General features: G+C 56.2%; 1 protein-coding gene across 4 annotated transcripts in view; it reads left to right on the top strand.

Annotated features, from left to right (window-relative positions):
• The window catches only part of ELF4 (E74 like ETS transcription factor 4), a 38108-nt gene extending 21030 nt beyond the window's left edge, over positions 1 to 17078 (top strand). For 3 of the 4 annotated variants that reach the window (XM_037909326.2, XM_037909325.2, XM_037909327.2), the window contains 8 exons: positions 3956 to 4242; positions 10493 to 10664; positions 11107 to 11199; positions 11635 to 11778; positions 12632 to 12715; positions 14202 to 14394; positions 14780 to 15088; positions 16164 to 17078. In XM_037909326.2, the coding sequence (XP_037765254.1) occupies positions 4171 to 4242; positions 10493 to 10664; positions 11107 to 11199; positions 11635 to 11778; positions 12632 to 12715; positions 14202 to 14394; positions 14780 to 15088; positions 16164 to 16890 (1794 nt within the window). In that variant the 5' untranslated portion in view covers positions 3956 to 4170 and the 3' untranslated portion in view covers positions 16891 to 17078. The remainder of the gene's footprint in view (positions 1 to 3955; positions 4243 to 10492; positions 10665 to 11106; positions 11200 to 11634; positions 11779 to 12631; positions 12716 to 14201; positions 14395 to 14779; positions 15089 to 16163) is intronic. The other variant, XM_043522252.1, reaches the window with a different exon arrangement.
• The last annotated feature ends 2665 nt before the right edge of the window (positions 17079 to 19743 follow it).

The raw sequence follows: 19743 nt of genomic DNA, 5'->3' as shown, positions 1-19743 counted from the left end.
AGGAGGGGGTGTGGGGTGCAAGGTCCAGGAGGGACTTTGGGTGGAGGAGGGGGCTCAGGAATGGGGTAGGGGGTTGGGCTGCAGGGAGCGGTGCAGGGTGTGGGCTCTGGAAGGGAGTTAGGGTGTGGGAGGGGGTTCTGACCTGGGGTAGGGGGTTGGGGTGCGGACGGCGCTTACCTCAGGCGGCTCGCAGTCGGTGGTGCAGCGGGGCTAAGGCAGGCTCCCTGCCTGCCCTGGCTCCGCACTGCTCCCAGAAGTGGCCAGCATGTCTGGTCCCTAAGTGGAGGAGCGGCTTCCCATTGGTGTGGGGCAGCACGTAGAGCTTCCCTATTTGCCCGTGCGCCTAGGGGCTGGACATGACAGCCATTTCTGGGAGCCGCACAGAGCCAGGGCATGCAGGGTGCCTGCCTCAGCCCCACTGCGCCGTCAACCAGACTTTTAGCAGCTTGGTCAGCAGTGTTGACTGGAGCCGCTAGGGTCTCTTTTCGACCGAGCATTCTGATTGAAAACCGGACACCTGGCAACCTTAGCTGCAGAGGGTACGCTTTGCATGTCTCCCTTCCTTGCACCTCCCCCTAGAGTTGCCAACTTTCTAATCACACAAAACTGAACACTCCTGCCCCGCCCCTGCCCCAAGGCCCTGACCTTGACCCACCCCTTCTCTGAGGCCCTGCGCCCTATCACTCCATCCCCCTCCCTCCATCACTCACTCTCCCCCACCCTCGCTCACTTTCACCAGGCTGGGGCAGAGGGTTGGGGTGCGGGAGGGGGGTGAGGGCTCCGGCTAGGGGTGAAGGCTCTGGGGTGGGGCTGGGGATGAGGGAATTGGTGTGCAGGAGGGGGCTGGAGCAGGGGTTGGGGTGCGGGAGAGGATTCGGTGTGCGGGGTCCAAGTGGCACTTACTGCGTCTCCCGTGAAGCAGCCACCAGGTCCCTGCAGCCCCTAGAAGCATGGGTGGCCAGGGAGCCTCCATGCACTGCCCCTGCCCCAAGGCCTGGGTCCACAGCTCCCATTGGCTGGGAAGCGGGACCAATGGGAGCTGCCAGAGTAGCCAAGGAGGCTCCGTGCGCTGCCCTCGCACCTGCAGGCGCCGCCCCTGCAGCTCCCATTGGCCGACCATGTGTCTAGGGGCTCCAGGGACCTGGCAGCCGCTTCCGGGAGCCACATGGAGCTAGGGCAGGCTTAGCCCCGGCCCCCTGCTGTGCTGCCAATTGGACTTTTAATGACCCAGTCAGCGGTGCCAACCAGAGCCACCAGGGTCCCTTTTTGACCAGGCATTCCAATTCCAGTTGAAAACCAGACACCTGGCAACCCTCCCCTCGCCAGTACCCCCATGAGATGCATGCTGCAAAGGGTGCGTATCGCTGTCTCACATGCCTCACATGCTGCCGGACAGAAGGGATTCCAGATAATGCAAAGGTCCTAATAAGAGGGGTTCAGATACATGGCACTGTACCGTATCATGCACGGTGCTACCTAGTGGCTAACCATTCTAATAGTTCAACTTTCCATTCCACTCGAAGCTCAGTGCCCGGCCCTCGGATGCAGTGGCTGCTTTGCAGCTGGCATGGTTGTGCTGATGTGTGAAGCCTCAGCACTTGGCAGAGTTGCAGAAAACTGCTTTTTTCTACTCTATGGAGTCCGGATGCGTTTTGCCATTTGTCCTGCTGTGTTGCGTTTGTCAGGGATTCACCCCAGAGCTGCAGCAGGGGGTAGGGTCTGCCCCCAGTCGCCTCCCTTTGCATGAGATGGTTGCTAGATCAGCTGTCCCCTCCAGCTTTGAGCTGTCTCGGCAGGAGGCTGCGGGGTGACATGTTTGCTGGATTTTGGTTTCAGTTTCCTATTGAATCTATTTTGAGGCTGACGTTTCTATTTGTGCCTGGGAGCAGAGAGTGCAAACATGCAAATGCAGAACACAAAGCACTGTGCTCAGCCACTGCAGTCTGGGCAGCCTTTCCTAGCACAACCCCCACTCGCACACTGCAGGCCTGCCGGCAATGCAACAGCACACAACCTCAACTGCATGGAACTAGGGTGACCAGACAGCAAGTGTGAAAAATTGGGACAGGGGGTGGGGGGCAATAGGAACTTATATAAGAAAAAGACCCAAAAATCGGTACTGTCCCTATAAAATCAGGACATCAGGTCACCCTACATGGAACAGACATGGGAATAGCTGCACTTAGAAACAAGGCTCCCTGCTCTCATTGCCAAGAGATACTAATACCTTGCTCTGACAGCCCTTTTCAACTGCAGATCTCAAAACGATTTAGAAAGCAGGTCAGCATCCTTATCCCCATTTTACAGATGGGGAAACTGAGGCACAGAGGGGTGCAGTAACATGCCCAAGATCACCTAGCAGGCCAGTGGTAGAGCTGGGACTAGAACTCAGCTGTCCCATGTACTCGTTCAGTGCCCTATCCACTAGGCCACACTGCCTCCCTTGTGTTATAGCGTGGCACGAGCTGGGCTGTTACTAAGGCTGAGCATGGCTTCCTGTTTAAAGGTGGGCTCTATGTGCTCTAAAATCCACATGCTGACTTGGACTGGCTTGAAATTTGTTATGCCTCATGGTGGGGGCAGATTAAGATCCACCTTTGGGTTTATTTGAACAAGAGTTATATCTGTTATAACAATATTTGTTATATTTCCCCCCAAAACCAGCATTTTACAAAATCATCTTCTACCATTTTTTGCGCACCCCCGGGGCTCAAAAAAGGGCTTGGCTCTTCCCCAAATTGAGCTCGGTCACAAGGATTTCTCTCTGCTTGGACATGACACCCACTGCCCGTTTGGGGAAGTGATAGAGAAAGTCAGTCAGTGTAAAGTTTGTACCCTGAGGTGCCGAACTACTGCACCTACAAGTGAAAAGCACTTGTGCAGTGAGACAGGCTCTGCTGGAACCAGAACATTGGCAGGTGGTGTGTTGCCACAGTACTGGGTACCTCATGGCGACATGCTGTGGGCATTGAACTGAGCCCTGGCCCTGGCAGCTCTCAGGGAACGTGTGTGGGGCACTTGCTCTATGCCTACACTCTGCAGGGAGCCTGGGGGGAGCCTGGTCCCAAGATGAAAATGTCTGGTTTAAGAAAGCAGAGTGCACTGCAATTCCTCTGCTGACTCTGCTTTAACTTCAGCAGAGTGACAAGGAAATTAGGAAAGTGACAAGGAAATTGATTAATAGAGGGAAGAGGAACGACTCTAGTAAGCAGTTAGGGTAAAGAAATCATGTTTCCTCAATATTGAGATTGGTTTGTGATGCACTGCCCCCTGCATGAGCTGCTCAGAACACGTTCCAATTCTTATCACCCTGTTTGGCGCAGAGCTGGGGAATATCGGGGGTCAGAGCAGTGAGGAGAATGTGGGAGGTTGGGAAAGAGGCCTGGAGACTGCGGGGAGGGGGAGACCTGGGGAGTGCAGGGGCGGGGAGCATGCGGGGCTGTGGGGCCTGGGCAGTGCGGGGTCAGGGAGTGTGTCGGGGAGGTGGAGGCCTGGGGATGGTGGGGAGGGGGAGGCCTGGGAATTGCAGCGTGGGGTGTGGTGGGGAGGGAGGCCTGGGGAGGGGTGCCAACCCTCCAGGCTTGGCCTGGAGTCTCCCGGAATCAGCCTCCATCTCCTGGTGACTACGGAAAGCAATCCAGGAGATGTTAGTAGGATATTTTAAGAAAATGACATTACATCATGTTCGGGGGAAAAATCTCCCGGAATAGCTTCAGTCAGAGTTGGCAATCCTAGGCGTGGGAATTGCAGGGTTGGGGAGCATGTGGGGCCTCAGGAGTGTGGGGGTAGGGAGTGGGGGAGGGTGGGGGAGGCCTGGGGAATATAGGGGCAGGGAGAGTGCAGGGGAGTGGGGCCTGGGGACTGTGGCATGGGGAGCCCTTAGGGGCCGATGAGCTGCTCCCTCTGGCTGGCTCCAGCACAATAGAGCAGTAACGTCTCTTTCTCTCTCTGACAGGCCCTGGCCTGTGGTGACATTGCTCAGCATGCAGCGGTAGCCAAGGGGATCCCTCATCCAGATCCCTGGGCTGGGCCAGTTGTGCGGAGCAGCCTTTCCCTGCCATCCCTATGAAGCTGCGGACAGCTGCAGTCCTGTCACACCGGCTCCCGCAGGGCAAAGGCACCACTGCTCCCTCCATCTCTCCTGCCAGTGCCTGTCTCTGATGCTGGGCCATGTCACTAGCTGCCCACCCCACTGATCTGGGATTTGAATTTGCCAGCAGCAGCTTGGAGGAGATACACCAGGTAGGGTCCAGGGACGGATGCACGCACTCCACTCCCATTCCTATCCTGTCCGCAGTGGGGACAAGCCTCACCGGTGTGTCTGTCTGGGGGCAGGAGGATGCTATGAAATGTGCAAGGGGGTGGCAGTCCTAAATCCCTGCCAGGGGATGTCGTGTGATCAAACCCTAACCCCGCTGGTGCTGTTAGCAGGGGAAGGGCTGCAAATGGGGGCAAGGGTTCCCCCTTGAGAGTCCAGGGGGAATCAGCCAGCTGAGTTTGACTCTGAGCTTGGTGCTTGGGTGCTCTGGGGCTGAGCCCTATGGCAGGATCTTGCCTTAGTGCCAAGGGGCAGTGTTTGGCAGGGAATGGGCATTTGCACAATGACTTGTCCCTGCTGGAGTTCTAAGCATCCCAGAGCCCTTTCTGTTGGCTCAGGGGAGCATTTATTTTTAATCCCGACGAGCCTTGTGGGCAGGAGTGAGAAAATCTAAGACGGAAGAATGGCTCCAACTAAATACAGGGAGGCTTGAGGAAAGAATTAAAGAAGAGGTCAGCGTGAACAAGCTAGCAGTAAAAGAGCTATTCTACAGAAAGACTATGCAGCATGACAAAGACGAGGAAGTTGATAGATCAGCCAGAAGAGACAGGACACTGGATGGCTACCAAAGCGAGAGAAGATGAGGAATTGTACAAGAGAGGGGATTCCTAATACCCGAACAACTGTTCACACAGTTCTCAAACTGTTGTCGTGTTGTGAAGCCTGAGATGATATGATTTTAACCACAGAGGAAGGACCGAGTGTTTCATGTCCAGGCTGTGCTCAGTCAGCCAGAACCACTAATGCACATTGCGAGTTGTGAAGAAACAGTGGACTTACCCATCTCATTAGGAGTAATTGCTTTTGAGAAAACAAGTAAGACCATAAGTCAGCTGAAGAGAGGTAAAACCCCAAGCTGTGGTAAGATGCACAGTGAAATGTTAAGTGCTGGAAAGGAAGTCATGGTGAATTACATGTGCAGGCTGTGTAGCATGGGCTGGGGAAAGGAGACCTGCCCTAAAGACTAGAGAAGAGGTGTCACCTGTAAAAATCCCTAAAACGGGGACCCAGCCTTTTTGTGATACGTGGAGTGGAGTGACACGTCTCCCTGTACCTGGGAAAGTGTTTTGCACACTCATTTTGAATAGGATGAAAATTGCCGTTTACAAAGTACCCAGGAATGAACAGGCTGGATTTTGATCCGAAAGGTTGTGTTCAGATCAGGTTTTCACCACTAGGGAAGCTTAGAATACCAGCAGAAGAAGGTTTTTACTTCATTGAATTCACAAATTATTCAACAGTGTCCATAGAAAAGCCCTCTGGAAGATCCCAAGACACTATGGAATTCCAGCAAAAATTGCAAACGGATAAAAGCTTTGTATGACGAGTCTGCGTGGTGGAGACACGGAACGGTTTAAAATTGTTATTGATGTAAGGCAAGGCTGTGTACTTTCCCCACTTCTCTTCTGCATTGTCTTAGACTTTGTAATGAGATGAGTGACGGAGAGATGGGAGATAAACTGTGGGTCCTAGAGTTTGCAGATGACATAGTCATATGGATACCAACGTGGATGGAATGCAAAGAGTCTTTATGAGCATAAATGTAAAAGCTGCCAATCAGTATTCGTGTCAGTATGCAGGAGACCAAGATTATGGGGATAGCAGAGAATGCTGTCAATATTGACACATGTATGACCGATGGAGAAGAGTATGAAAGAGTTGATGACTTTGGTTAACTTGTAAGTACAATATCTGCTAATGGCCAGCCCATTAAAGGAGTGAAGGCAAGAACTGGCAAAGCCAGAGAATCATTTTCTCATTTTTTAAACATCTGGAAGAGTAGGAAGACACATTTACACAGTGATGGCAATGCTATTAGAGAGACAAGGTGTGAGAGGTCGTATCCTTTATTGGACCAACTTCTGGAGCCAAGCTTGTCTCTCTAATATACCGACACAGCTAGGCAGGTGTAAGCCATACGGGCTAGGCAGGCAATCGGGTGTTGCCCTGTTACAGCAAAGACCAGCTATGGTATATGGAGAGGAGAATGCAGGGAAGCAGACCAGGCACTCCTGGGGGCTGACAGCTGCTGCAGGGCTGAAGCCAAGGGGCTGGGAGGTGCAGACAGACTCAGACTGAGCCAGGAGTAGCAGGAGGGAGCAGTGCACTCTCCATCAGTGGTTGGCTGCAACTCAGCAGCCCCTGTTCCCGGATGCTTCTTTAGGAGACACAGTGCTGCCCTCCAGTGGCATGTACCCGCATCTCCCTTGCTCTGGCCACTTTCTGCTCTCATCTGTGGTGTAGCCAGCCAGCCTGCGAGGCCCTTACTCTGCATTCAGAGCAGTGCTACTGGGTGCCAGAGCGGGCCCTGTGCCTGCATCTCTGGAAAGGGTCAGGACTGCTCTCGCAGTGACCCGACAGCAGCGAGTCATGCAGCAGCCAACCCAAGCGCTGGCACTCTGGAATTTGTCCCCCGTGGGGCATTGCTAGGAGTGTGTCGGGCGCCTTACTGTGGGGTGGGGCAGTCACAATAGCTACACTGGCCAGCCATGCACGCAGAGGTGGGGGTGGGGGGTTCTGTGCAGCCAAGCAGCAGAGCCGCTGAGGGATGGGAGCTGTGCAGGGGCTTGGGATTCCTTGTCCCTCCTTCCAGCCTAGAGAATGACTGTCTGTTGCACGGGGTGCAATGCATTTCAGGGAGAGAGCCTGCCCCTGGAGAGGTGTGTTTGGAATGTATGGGTGTTGCACTCTGTACCTCAAAGCAAGATAACCTGGAACCCCCATATTCATCACCGTCATGTAACTGATCTGTTTTGTACAAAGCATGCCATATAAGATATCCTAGGAAAGGTCATGCTCTGCTGAAACTCGTTGTTCTGTCCAAATATCTGTCATTAGTGTGTATGAAGCTATGAGATTTTGCTGTACGGTTGTTACTGAAATATGTTGTAAGTTTGCTAGTGACATACAAAGGACCCCTTTCCAGGAGGGTGCTCAACTACCATTAATCAGCAGGGGAGTGTAATCAAGGGATTTACAGTTCAAAGAGGGCTGCCTAAACACCACACAATGGGGACTGCTCAACTCTATATCTCAGTTGCACAAGACCACACCCTGGGGAATTGCCCAGCCCAGTGACTCAGCAAAGCCCACCAGGACATGTCTGCGCAAGTGTCTTCTAGGCACACGGACTGAGGATATAAAATAGGGAACAGCAGCAGCATGCCTTGACCTTTCTCCTCCCCCACCTACGCTGGAAGCAACAGGAATGCTGAGAAGACAAAATCTTTAACTGAGGGGACTGGTCTAGGCTTAAGGGAGGCGTGTGTATTAAGAACTGTAACATCCAGTGGTATGAGAAAATTGCTTGATCCAAATACTGCCTAGTGTAATAAGGTTTAAGATTTAGATTGTGCAGTTATCTTTTATTTTCATTGGTAACTATCTCTGACCCCTTATGCCTACCACTTATAATCACTTAAAATCTATCTTTCCATAGTTAATAAATCTGGTTTATAGAATCATAGACTCATAGAATCATAGAATATCAGGGTTGGAAGGGACCTCAGGAGATCATCTAGTCCAACTCCCTGCTCAAAGCAGGATCAATCCCCAACTAAATCATCCCAGCCAGGGCTTTGTCAAGCCTGACCTTAAAAACTTCTAAGGAAGGAGATTCCACCACCTCCCTAGGTAACGCATGCCAGTGTTTCACCACCCTTCTAGTGAAAAAGTTTTTCCTAATATCAACCTAAACCTCCCCCACTGCAACTTGAGACCATTACTCCTTGTTCTGTCATCTGCTACCACTGAGAACAGTCTAGAGCCATCCTCTTTGGAACCCCCTTTCAGGTAGTTGAAAGCAGCTATCAAATCCCCCCTCATTCTTCTCTTCCGGAGACTAAACAATCCCAGTTCCCTCAGCCTCTCCTCATAAGTCATGTGTTCCAGCCCCCTAATCATTTTTGTTGCCCTCCGCTGGACGCTTTCCAATTTTTCCACATCCTTGTAGTGTGGGGCCCAAAACTGGACACAGTACTCCTGATGAGGCCTCACCAATGTCGAACAGAGTGGAACGATCACGTCCCTCGATCTGCTGGCAATGCCCCTACTTATACATCCCAAAATGCCATTGGCCTTCTTGGCAACAGGGGCACACTGTTGACTCATATCCAGCTTCTCGTCCACTGTAACCCCTAGGTCCTTTTCTGCAGAACTGCTGCCTAGCCATTTGGTCCCTAGTCTATAGCGGTGCATGGGATTCTTCTGTCCTAAGTGCAGGACTCTGCACTTGTCCTTGTTGAACCTCATCAGATTTCTTTTGGCCCAATCATCTAATTTGTCTAGGTCCCTCTGTATCCTATCCCTACCCTCCAGCGTATCTACCTCTCCTCCCAGTTTAGTGTCATCTGCAAACTTGCTGAGGGTGCAATCCACACCATCCTCCACATCATTTACGAAGATATTGAACAAAACCGGCCCGAGGACCGACCTTTGGGGCACTCCACTTGATATAGGCTGCCAACTAGACATGGAGCCATTGATCCCTACCCGTTGAGCCTGACAATCTAGCCAACTTTCTATCCACCTTATAGTCCATTCATCCTTCCCATACTTCTTTAACTTGCTGGCAGGAATACTGTGGGAGACCGTGTCAAAAGTTTTGCTAAAGTCAAGGAACAACACGTCCACTGGTTTCCCCTCATCCACAGAGCCAGTTATCTCATCATAGAAGGCAATTAGATTAGTCAGGCATGACTTGCCCTTGGTGAATCCATGCTGACTGTTCCTGATCACTTTCCTCTCCTCTAAGTGCTTCAGAATTGATTCCTTGAGGACCTGCTCCATGATTTTTCCAGGGACTGAGGTGAGGCTGACTGGCCTGTAGTTCCCAGGATCCTCCTTCTTCCCTTTTTTAAAGATGGGCACTACATTAGCCTTTTTCCAGTCATCCGGGACTTCACCCGATCGCCATGAGTTTTCAAAGATAATGGCCAATGGCTCTGCAATCACATCCGCCAATTCCTTTAGCACTCTCGGATGCAACGCATCCGGCCCCATGGACTTGTGCTCGTCCAGCTTTTCTAAATAGTCCCAAACCGCTTCTTTCTCCACAAAGGGCTGGTCGTCTCCTCCCCATGCTATGCTGACCAGTGCAGTAGCGTGGGAGCTGACCTTGTTTGTGAAGACAGAGGAAAAAAAAGCATTGAGTACATTAGCTTTTTCCACATCCTCTGTCACTAGGTTTGCCCCCCTCATTCAGTAAGGGGCCCACACTTTCCTTGACTTTCTTCTTGTTGCTAACATACCTGAAGAAACCCTTCTTGTTACTCTTAACATCTCTTGCTAGCTGCAACTCCAGGTGTGATTTGGCCTTCCTGATTTCACTCCTGCATGCCCGAGCAATATATTTATACTCTTCCCTGGTCATTTGTCCACTTCTTATAAGCTTCTTTTTTGTGTTTAAGATCAGCAAGGATTTCACTGTTAAGCCAAGCTGGTCGCCTGCCATATTTACTATTCTTTCTACACATCGGGATGGTTTGTCCCTGTAACCTCAATAAGGTTCTTTAAAATACAGCCAGCTCTCCTGGACTCCTTTCCCCCTCATGTTATTCTCCCAGGGGATCCTGCCCATCAGTTCCCTGAGGTTGTAAAAGTCTGCTTTTCTGAAGTCCAGGGTCCGTATTCTGCTGCTCTCCTTTCTTCCCTGTGTCAGGATCCTGAAATTTTATCTAAAACAATTTGGTTTGGTTGAAGTGCTTGGGAAATCTCAGCTCAGGCTACAAAGGCTGGTGCATGACCTCTCCACGCTGAGGGAGGGGTAGACCGGGTAATAAATTTACACTGGTCAAGCTTCTGACCAGGGCAAGACGGTACAGGTCTGGGGTGCAAGCGTGGGAAGCTGGGGGAAATTGGCCAGTGCCTTTCTCTGTGTGATTCGTGAGTGGCTCAGGGAGCATTCATGCAGTCCAGCTGGGTGTGGGACTCCCCCTGCTGTTGTGCTGAGTGATAACAGCATCTGGAGGGGTTTGCTGCTTGTCACTAGCAAAGCATTTGGAGAGACAGCCCAGGCCAGAGAGTTAAGGGGGCACAGCGGTCCCACAGTTCCAGGTTGCACCTGAGGCATCCCATCACAATGGCTGGGCCTGAGATCTCTGGGGGTGTGTGCTAAGCATGCTCGGGGTTAGTCTCAAGCTGCACTGTGCATGATGTATGTCTGTCCCCCTGCAGCTTGATGACCCACTGGCCTTTCCTGCCCCACTGGAGGAGCAGCTTCCCTGCACAGACCTGCTGTGTGTGTATTCGGGGCTGGAACTGGATGAGGTGCCCAGTGGCATCATGGCAGATGGGTTGCTGGACCAGCCCGAGCTGCAGGTTGTTGGGGACAGTGTCACAGTGCCAGGTGGGTCACACGGGGGCAAGGGGGAAGAGGGCGTTTCATCCATTGCAGATCCCCTAAGACTCCAAAAGCCAGGCCTTTGCTGAGACCCAGCAGAGCTGAGCTCAGGGCTCTCCCCTGGTGTGCAGAGCCAGTCTAGCTCCAGCCCTGCATATGATGATGCAGCTAGCAAGCCGCATGCTTATGCACCACCATCTCCACTGGCAGGGGCAGTGACATGGCTCCAGCCTTGATGGGGTCAAGGAAACCTTGTGCAGCACTGCCTGCCAGAGTCTGCATGGAGCCTGCACTGAGAGGGGGAACGGCCCCATCATCCCCACTGAAACAATAGGTGCTGCTGGGGGCTGGGCTCTTTGAAAAGCCTGGCAGAAGGTGGGTGCCCCAGGGTGGTCCTGTTCCCCCTGAAGTTGCGGGGGGTGGACTGACACAAGCTGTTTCTCTGCAGGTGACGCTGAGCAGCCGTTACCCCCCATTGCAGCTGGCGAGGGCCTGCTCTGGGTGGAGTCACCCAACAACATCTTGGATGAGAAGCGCTTGCGTGAGTCGCCTTTCCTGGGCAGTGGCCCTCCCCTCTTAGGTTGTGGGAGGGACAGGGCTGGGGGCCTTCCCCTCTCACAGGGCAGGACAAGAGCCCTTCCCATCTCATGGGGAGGAGGAACTGGTCCCACCCCCTCACAGGCAGTACAAGGGCCCCTGCCCTCTCACAGAGTGGTGGCTGGGGGCCTTCCCCCACTCATGGGAGAGCATCAGGGCAAGGTGGCTCTCCCCTCCTGTGGGCGGGGTAGGAGGGTTGGAGGTGCTCACACCTAGATAGGGTCTATTTGCAGGTTAGAGGCCTTCTTTCAGGGTGGCTACATCTTGGTGGGCGGGGGAGTCGCTGGCATGGCTCAGTCTGAGTGAAGGTCCTAGGGGCGTGATGCTGATCTGGTGCCCCATGTTCAGCCAGGCTTCCCTCCCATTGTATCCCTTGTAGTTGGTGGCACGGGGGCTTCCCTGGACAGAGGGGCCTGCCCCCTGGGCCTGGGGGAAGCCAGCAGCCTGCTCAGGTCTGAGGACGAGGAGAATCCCCCGGCTGGGTCCACCAGGGAGCAAACAGGGAAGCAGCCCAGGAGAAAAGGTAACCTGGGTCCCCTAAATCCTGTGCATGCTATGCCCTCCTCTCCCAGCAGGGCTCCTGGGGCCTGTGACATGTCCTGTTCTGTTGGCGGGGAGCGCCTGGCGCAGAGCCAGCCTCCTCGTTGGCACGCACCTGCCGCATCCCCGTGAGTCCCAGCTACCAGCCTTAACCCTGCCCCAGGGCCCTGCCCAGCCTGCCCGGGACATCCCACCTCCATCGCCATTCCCTGCATTGCAGCTCCCCACACACTGACCAAACCAGCTGTCCTCCTGCCTCTCCGCCACTATGGACCAGAGACATTATTATCTTGTATCCTCCCCGCCCCTGCCCCATGACCAGTGCTGGCCCCGCCCCCAGCTCCCAGCCCACCTCCCCTGCCCAGTACTGTGCACCAGGGTGTGGAGACAACATCACCCCCACTAGCTGCTCTGGTCTGAGCCCAGCAGCATGGCCAGCCCCCGGTGCGGAGCCTGTCTCCATCACCACTGTGTGACTCTTGAGACCCAAGCACCTACAGTGCTGGCCGGTGGTCCCCTCCCTCACCCGGCACTGACACACTGGAGGTGGGTGTGGTGCTGTGCAGGACTGTGCTGGGAAGACAGCAACCCCGCAGTAGTGATCGCATGCTGTCCTGATCTTGAACAGCGGCAGTCTTACAGAGGGAAGCTGCTCTCTGAAGTGAATCCAGGGGAGGTGCAGTGCCCAGGCCCCACTCAGAGGATGCTGCAGGAATAGGAGGTCCAGCGCCTGCTGTGAGAATAGCTGATGGCCTAGGGGAGGCCCATGGAGAGGCAGGTTGGGTGGTAGGAGGGTTGGGGCTGTGCTCTTCCTTTCTCCTGTCTAACTCTTGCAGGTCGCAAGCCGAAGTCCCCCCGCTGCCTTTCCCCCATCACCACCCCAGGCTTTCCAATCTGCAGGAAGAGCAAGGACGGCAAAGGTAGTGAGCAGCATGGCGGCCCGTGGAGGGGGGGCAGGCTGGGAGATGTCAGGTTGGACAGGACCACAGCAAACGCCTCCTGTAGCTTGGCAGGGAGCGGACGAGTTTGGCTCAGCGCCTGATGGGGCAAATCATCAGCCAGAGGCTGCTGAGCGAATGGGAGACACTTCGTGCCTGGCTGAGCCCCCTGGCCAGTCTGACTCAGGGCAGGGAGCCCTGCCCATACGCCCATGCCACCACTAGCCCGGCAGCTGCAGCAGAGCGCCCTCCCTCATCACCTAGGGATTCCTGTGGGGCAGCTCTCTGGCCTGTGGAGTGCAGGGGACAGACTAGCTGATCACAATGGGCCCTTCTCACCTTGGGCTCTGAATGTAGCCCAGGCAGCTCCCCCAGCCCCGGCAGAGCCCCCTTTCCCCTGACAGCAGGATAAAGGGATAGCTTTGGGGGGCAGACATAGCTCAGTGGTTTGAGCATTGGCCTGCTAAACCCAGGGTTGTGAGTTCAATCCTTGAGGGGGCCATTTAGGGATCTGGGGCAAAAATTGGGGATTGGCCCTGCTTTGAGCAGGGGGTTGGACTAGATGACCTCCTGAGGTCCCTTCCAACCCTGATATTCTATGATTCTGTGACAAACTGCGCCGCAGCAGGATGGCAGCCTGGGAAAGCTCTAGCCTCCAGCCCATGCGGGGAGGCCTAGTGGGACAGGAGCAGCCCAGTGTTGCTGTGGATAATGGTGACTTGCTCTCTGCCAGGGGCTGCTGGGTGAACTTGCTGGCTCCTGCTAATGTCCCTAGATCAGTCCAGGCTCCCTGGGCCAGGAGGCAGCATCCGTACTGCACAGAGTTGCAGGGTTCAGAGTGGAGAAAATGAGCGGTTGTACTTCCCCAGGCTCTGCCCTCTGCCCAGGCCGGGACGAGATGCCACCCGCAGACGATGATGTTCTGTGCAGCTGTATCCAGGCCTCTCCTCCTCCTCTTTGGTGCTTGGACACCAACAGTGCTGATACTGAGAGGATTTCCAAGCAGTTCCCCTGCACTCGCCTGCAGCTCTGAGCTGCTTAGCTGGTCTTGACAGACGCATCCCTCCTGTCTGTGCCTTACACGCGGTGACGGTTTCCTTGCAGCCAGGAGGGTTAGAGCCCATTGTGAAGGAGAGCTGAGACTCTGGAACACGTCAGCTGGGAGTGGCCCGCACCTGCAGTGCACTGATTAACAGCTCTCCACTCTGCCTGGGCTGTGGACCTAGGGCTTACATTCGCTACTGCTGCAGAGGGAGGGTACTCGGGCTAGTGATGGGGTGGCGCATGGGGCACTGGGCTGGCTCACGGGGGCTCAGTAGGGCCCTGACTCCTTGCCCTTAGAACAACAGGGGCTGCACTGGGCTCCTCAGCACAGGGGGCAGTTCAGAGGAGAGGAGGGTCTGGGATGCCCCTTCCCAGGGCTGTGCACTGCCTGCCCCTCACGCCCACCATTCCCTGCCCCCCCCAGGTAACGCCCTCTACCTGTGGGAGTTCCTGCTGGCACTGCTCCAGGACAGGAACACCTGCCCCAAGTACATCAAATGGACCCAGCGAGACAGGGGCATCTTCAAGCTGGTGGACTCCAAGGCAGTGTCCAGGCTGTGGGGAAAGCAAAAGAACAAACCCAGCATGAACTATGAAACCATGGGCCGGGCACTGCGGTAGGGTCCTCCAGCTGGGGGGTGGGGGTTGCAGGTCTGGTGGCAGGAGTGGAGCAGTGTGGGGGGCTACAGTTGGGGGGGGAGCTGTGTCGGAGGGTGCAGCACTGATGGAGTAAGGGGGGTTCTGCAGGGGCCAGGGCGTGGAGCTGAGGTGGGGATGCAGGGGAGCAGTGTGTGTGGGGGGGTTACGGTGCATGGGAGGGTGCAGAGCTGATTGGGTAAGGGGGGGCTGTGCAGGGGCTAGGGTGTGGAGCCGGAGTGGGGATGCAGGGGAGCGATGGGGGGGGGTGGGTTTTGGCGCTGGAGGAGGCAGGGCTGGGGGGAGGGTTGTGGCACTTGGGGATGGGGAGATCCCAGTCCCATGCTGCATTGGTGTCATCCCCAGGTACTATTACCAGCGTGGCATTCTGGCCAAGGTGGAAGGGCAGCGGCTGGTATATCAGTTCAAGGAGATGCCCAAGGACCTGGTGGTGATTGAGGATGAGGGGGAAACAGTGGGCACTGTGAACCCCAGAGCCAGCCGCTCGGCCCCCAGGCCCTCTTCCAGGAGTGCCCCCCTCCAGAGTGCCTTGTCCCCCACTCGGAGCAAGAGGGAGACTGCACCAGTGACCCAGCCTCGGGAGCCCACAGCTGCACCGTGTCCTGCCCCCAAGGTGCAGCGGGGGGCCAGCATTCCACCCGCCCATGCCATGGGGTAAGTGCCTGGAGGAAGGGCCGGTTCTGCAACATGCAGGGCTGAGGAATGCCAGCCGTGCCCCAGCCCCTCTCCCCCAGCACAGCCCCTTGTGGATGCAGTGCCAGCCACAGGCTTGAGGGGGGCTGCATGGACTCTAGCCACACAATGTCTTGCCCACCATTGGCATTGACGCTGCCTTGAGTGGAGTGGACCAGCCTCCAGGCCAGGGCTGGGCCTGGCCTGGGGGGAGGAGGTGTTTGCCCCAGGGCAGCCCCTCACAGTGGCAGCTTGTCTTCAGCAGGGCAAAGGTGCCATGGCCACTGCAGGCAGGACCCTCCAGCTCTCCTGAGAGCAGCATTGGGCAAGGGGAGTTGGGATCCAGCCAGGGCCACAGGCTCTGCCCAACCTCTGTGCCAAACCTGGGCACAGGGCCGTGGCTGCCATCATGCACCCAGGCAGCAGTACCCTCCATGGCCAAGCTACCAGCTCTCTGGAGAAGTTGGCTGGACCCAGAGCAAGGGGTGCAGGGCAGGCAGGTTGTGGAAAGAGGGCCGGTGATGAGTCCAGATGATGGGGCTGGAGGAGGCCAATGGTGTTGAGGGGCTCAGCGTCTCGGGAACAGGGTGACAGGGAGCCCAGCTGGTGGGACATTGCAGGGGCAGAGGGGCATGGGAGCCAAAGGGGGGATCTAGCAAGGCATGGCAGGAGAGCTGTGCTGCAGGGCAGGAAGGGGAGGTGGTAGGAGGCCCGATGGGGCGGCACAGTGAGAGGCAATTTCGGGGGACCCGAGGCTGAGTGAGCCACGGCAGGGCAGGGCAGCGCAGTGGGGATATAGTGCATGGGTGACAATCAATGCCAACACTTCAGTGTCAGCAGAGGCAGGCAGCACAGAGCCTTGGGCACACAGGCTCCAGCTGGGGGGCACAAGCACTGGGGCTGGTGCCCCAGCTGTGAGTGGAGGGGCGATATGGGGTGTGGTGGGGGCCTGGGTGGGGAGGGGGGTGGATTTCCCATCCCCCACCTACAGTGGTTGGTGGGGCCCAGTCTGCACATTCACTCCAACATATGACCGTTTTCCTTTCTCCTTCCCCAGCTCCCCGCTCCTGCCCGGTCGCTTGGGGCTGGGGTCCCTGACTCTCCAGCCCATCCCACTCATCACAATGCTGGCCCTGGGAAATGCTACCAGTTCTCCTTTTCCAAGCAGCACCCCTGCTCCGGACAGGATCCCGCTCCAGCCTGGGTTCCCCATGAATGGGTTCCCCCAGCCACTGCCAGGCCCGGGCAGCAATATCCCAGCAGCAGGCCCCCTCCTGCCTGCTGCCCCCCAGCACTCCTTGTCTAGTCTGCTCCAGCCAATAGCTCTGACTGGCCAGCCAGGCACTGTTGTTGCCACCATCATTGGGACAATGGAAGCCAACGGCAGCTGCCTGGCTATGCTGGATCACCCACTCCCGAGCCTGCTTTCCAGTGATCCTGCCACGCTCGCCGGGGTGCCAAAGACACAGGTGTCCCAGCAGGAGAGCCTGCCCGACCGTGCAAAGGTCCAGGAGCTCCAGCCACTAGCTCTAAGCAGCTCCCAGGATGGCAAAGCAACAGCAGCCCTGCCAGCAGGAGGCACTGACAGCTGCACCCAACTCAGTCACCCAAAGATGGGCTTGACACCTGTGGTGGAACTGGAATTAGCCATCAGCTCGGAGGCGGCGTTCCCTGGTGAGCGGATGGCTCAGCTCCTGGCAAAGCCCAGCTCTGCCCCAGGCCCTGCAGCTCTGCTGTCTCTAGGCAGTGGTGACATCAAGGAGGAATGCTGGGATGTGGTGTGAAGTGCGCAGATGCACCCTCGGCTCCAACAGAGGCAAAGGATGCTGGGAAAGCCTAGTTCCCTGGACTAACAGGATCCAACTCAGAGCTGGGGGCTGCTGGGGCCAGGAATGCTGGGAGAGGGGAGCCTCACAGGCTGCATGACATTTGCTTCTTGCCCTCACCCATTAAAGAGACATTTTGCACCAGACTCTGGTGGTGGGCTGTGGCAGGGCAGTGGCAGCACCTGGCTGTGCCACTCCTCATCTTACCCAGGAGTTGCCATCTGCAGAGACGCTAGGCCCCAATATGCAGTGTTCTGGCTTGAGCCAAGGGGCTGAGCTAGCGGCTGGGCCTGGCCCCGAGTACAGCTGCTGGAATGGGAGCTGCTCCCCATTATCCAGGAGGGAGGGAATTCAGCTGGGCCCCTGCACTAGGGCTGCTGCAGGGAGCCAGAGGTGCTGCTTGCACTGCTCTAATTGCAGGGCTCCTGGGACCTCTTCTGGCCCTAACTTGTGTCCTGGGTGCCATGGCCTATGGGCCTTGCCAGGGCAGGAGGCTGGCAAAAAGGGATGCCCTAGGCCACCTCTTATGCCCCAACACACCCTAGCATACTGAGCTGGGGGGGGCCTCGCCTGCAATGGGGTGTCCCCGCAATGCTGGCTTTATGGGCCCTTTATGACAGTGGTCACAGAGCAGTGCTGAATAGCAGCAGCCGTCAGGAGCCTGGTGGTGTCCACCAGGCCCAATGACTAGGGAACTGGAATAGAGCAGCCCCATGTGTAACCTGGGCCATGGAGCGAGAGCAGCAAGCCGGGGCCTGGCCCCTGTGCCAGTCAGGGGCCCATGCCTGGGCACCTACTGCCTCTGCCCCAGAAGGCATTGCAAGGGGCCCAGAGAGCCAGGGCAGAGCAGGTTCAGGCTCCCACTCACACTAGCTTCATGGTGTTTCACATTCACATGCCCTATTCCCCTGCCCTGAGACCCCCCCCACTCCCAGACTGCTAGTGCCCTCCCCCAGCCCTGAGCATCCCCACCACACTCCCAACCAAGGGGCATTTAACCCTTCCATTACCCATAGCATGTGGGCTGCAGGTTCACCGATCATGCGGCAGGGGTAGGCCTGCCTGCCCAGCACTGTTCAGAGCCCTGGTGCCATGCAACATGGCAAACTGGCTTTGGAAGAGCCTCATCCACCCCCCCCCCCCCCAAACTGTACATGCACTGGCCCCCCAAGGAGTGACACTTGCCCCCTACGTGGGAGTGGCTGTGCTGGTGTATTCTGCTCCCAGCGGCTCGGTCCATTGCACTAAGGCCTGGCATCCAGCCTGCACTCTGTCTAGATGGCACCCGTGGTGCCCTCACTAACAGGCAGCCATAGAAGCTGGGCTTAGCTGAACTAGGAGCACTTGTGCTTTCTCTGAGTGGTGCTTGCCCTGGGGTGCTAAGGCCCCACCTGCCAGCTTCTTCATGGCCTCTTGAGGGGAGGGCATGGGCAGTATGCACATATACCTTCCCTCTTCTGTGGGGAAGGACTGCCCCCCCGCACTCTTCCAGGGAACATACATCCCCCCGGCTGCCCCGGAACTCTCAGGGTTGCTTTCCAAGCTTGCTGGGGGTGGGGCTGTAGCACGGCCCTATGGACCTTTCCTTCAAGGTGCAGCTAGGAGACTACATGCAGTGCCCCAGCACCAGGCTCTCTGCTTACAGCATCCCAAGGAGCTGCTAGGAGTGGTACAGCAGCATGGCCTTATCTCCCTGGCACCTGGCCTGACATGCCCTGACTCCCACACAACATCATCATCTACACCTGGGAAAAGGGTATGTGTGTGACACTCCCTGAGCAGCATGCTCCACCCACTGAGCCCTCCCACATGAATACACAGGCTGGGGCAGGAGAAAAGGCCCATCACACCAGTTTCATTCCATTGCCCCTGCTCTCCACCACAGCCTGGGCTCAGTTCTTTCCCCTGCCACCACTCTTCATTAGGCCCTGGAGAGCAGACATGCCAGGGCCAAGATCCTGGGCCTGGAGGTCTATGCCTGGGCCTTCAAACCCTTGGTGGAAGTTCTTTCTTATGCTACTCACTACTGCTGCCCTGGCCTGTGAGCAGGTGCCCAGCAGCTTCTGTACACGTGTGCTGAGGTGGTTACAAAAATTGAGAGGCCAGGCCTAGGCTCCAAGGCTGGTACTACTCTGGCCTTAGGAGTAACAGCTCCTCCATGGGGGGGAGGGATAGGTCAGTGGTTTGAGCATTAGCTTGCTAAACCCAGGGTTGTGAGTTCAATCTTTGAAGGGGTCATTTAGGGATCTGGGGCAAAAATTGGGGATTGGTCCTGTTTTAAGAAAAACAGCTCCTCCATGGAACTGGGCTGAAGCACAGCTGAAGATTTAAAACGCTGAGTGAGCGAGAGCCCAGCCTTGCCTTTTTGTGTCATCTCACTGTGCACAGCTGCTGTAGCCATAACCATAGGTGCCCCTCTGCTTGCAGGAAAAGGAGCAGGCTGCACTAAAGCAGTTCAGGCTACAGGGGCAGAGTGGTAGAGAGAGCACCCTGCTTCCAGTTGCCTCAGCTGATCTCCAGCCTGGCAGATACAAGGCTCTAGGAGAGCACACTGGAGGAGGATGCTACCCTCAGGCAAGCAAGGGTGCAGGACTGGGTTCTTACTCAGCAGTAACAAGGGGCTGTAGCTGTGGATCTCACAGTGCAGACAGCAGAGAACTCGCAGAGCCCAAGGGGCAGGGTCATTTCTCTCTCTCCACCCCACCAGCACAGGCATTCTCATCTCAAGAACAGTGCTTTCCCCCCTGCCACTTCCCCCCACGGGTAACAGGACACTACACACACAGCGAGAGAAGAGTCAGGAGGCAGAGG

This window comes from Chelonia mydas, chromosome 9 (assembly GCF_015237465.2).
Source record: "Chelonia mydas isolate rCheMyd1 chromosome 9, rCheMyd1.pri.v2, whole genome shotgun sequence".
Classification (NCBI taxonomy): domain Eukaryota; kingdom Metazoa; phylum Chordata; order Testudines; family Cheloniidae; genus Chelonia; species Chelonia mydas.
This window is presented reverse-complemented; position numbering and strand designations above follow the sequence as displayed.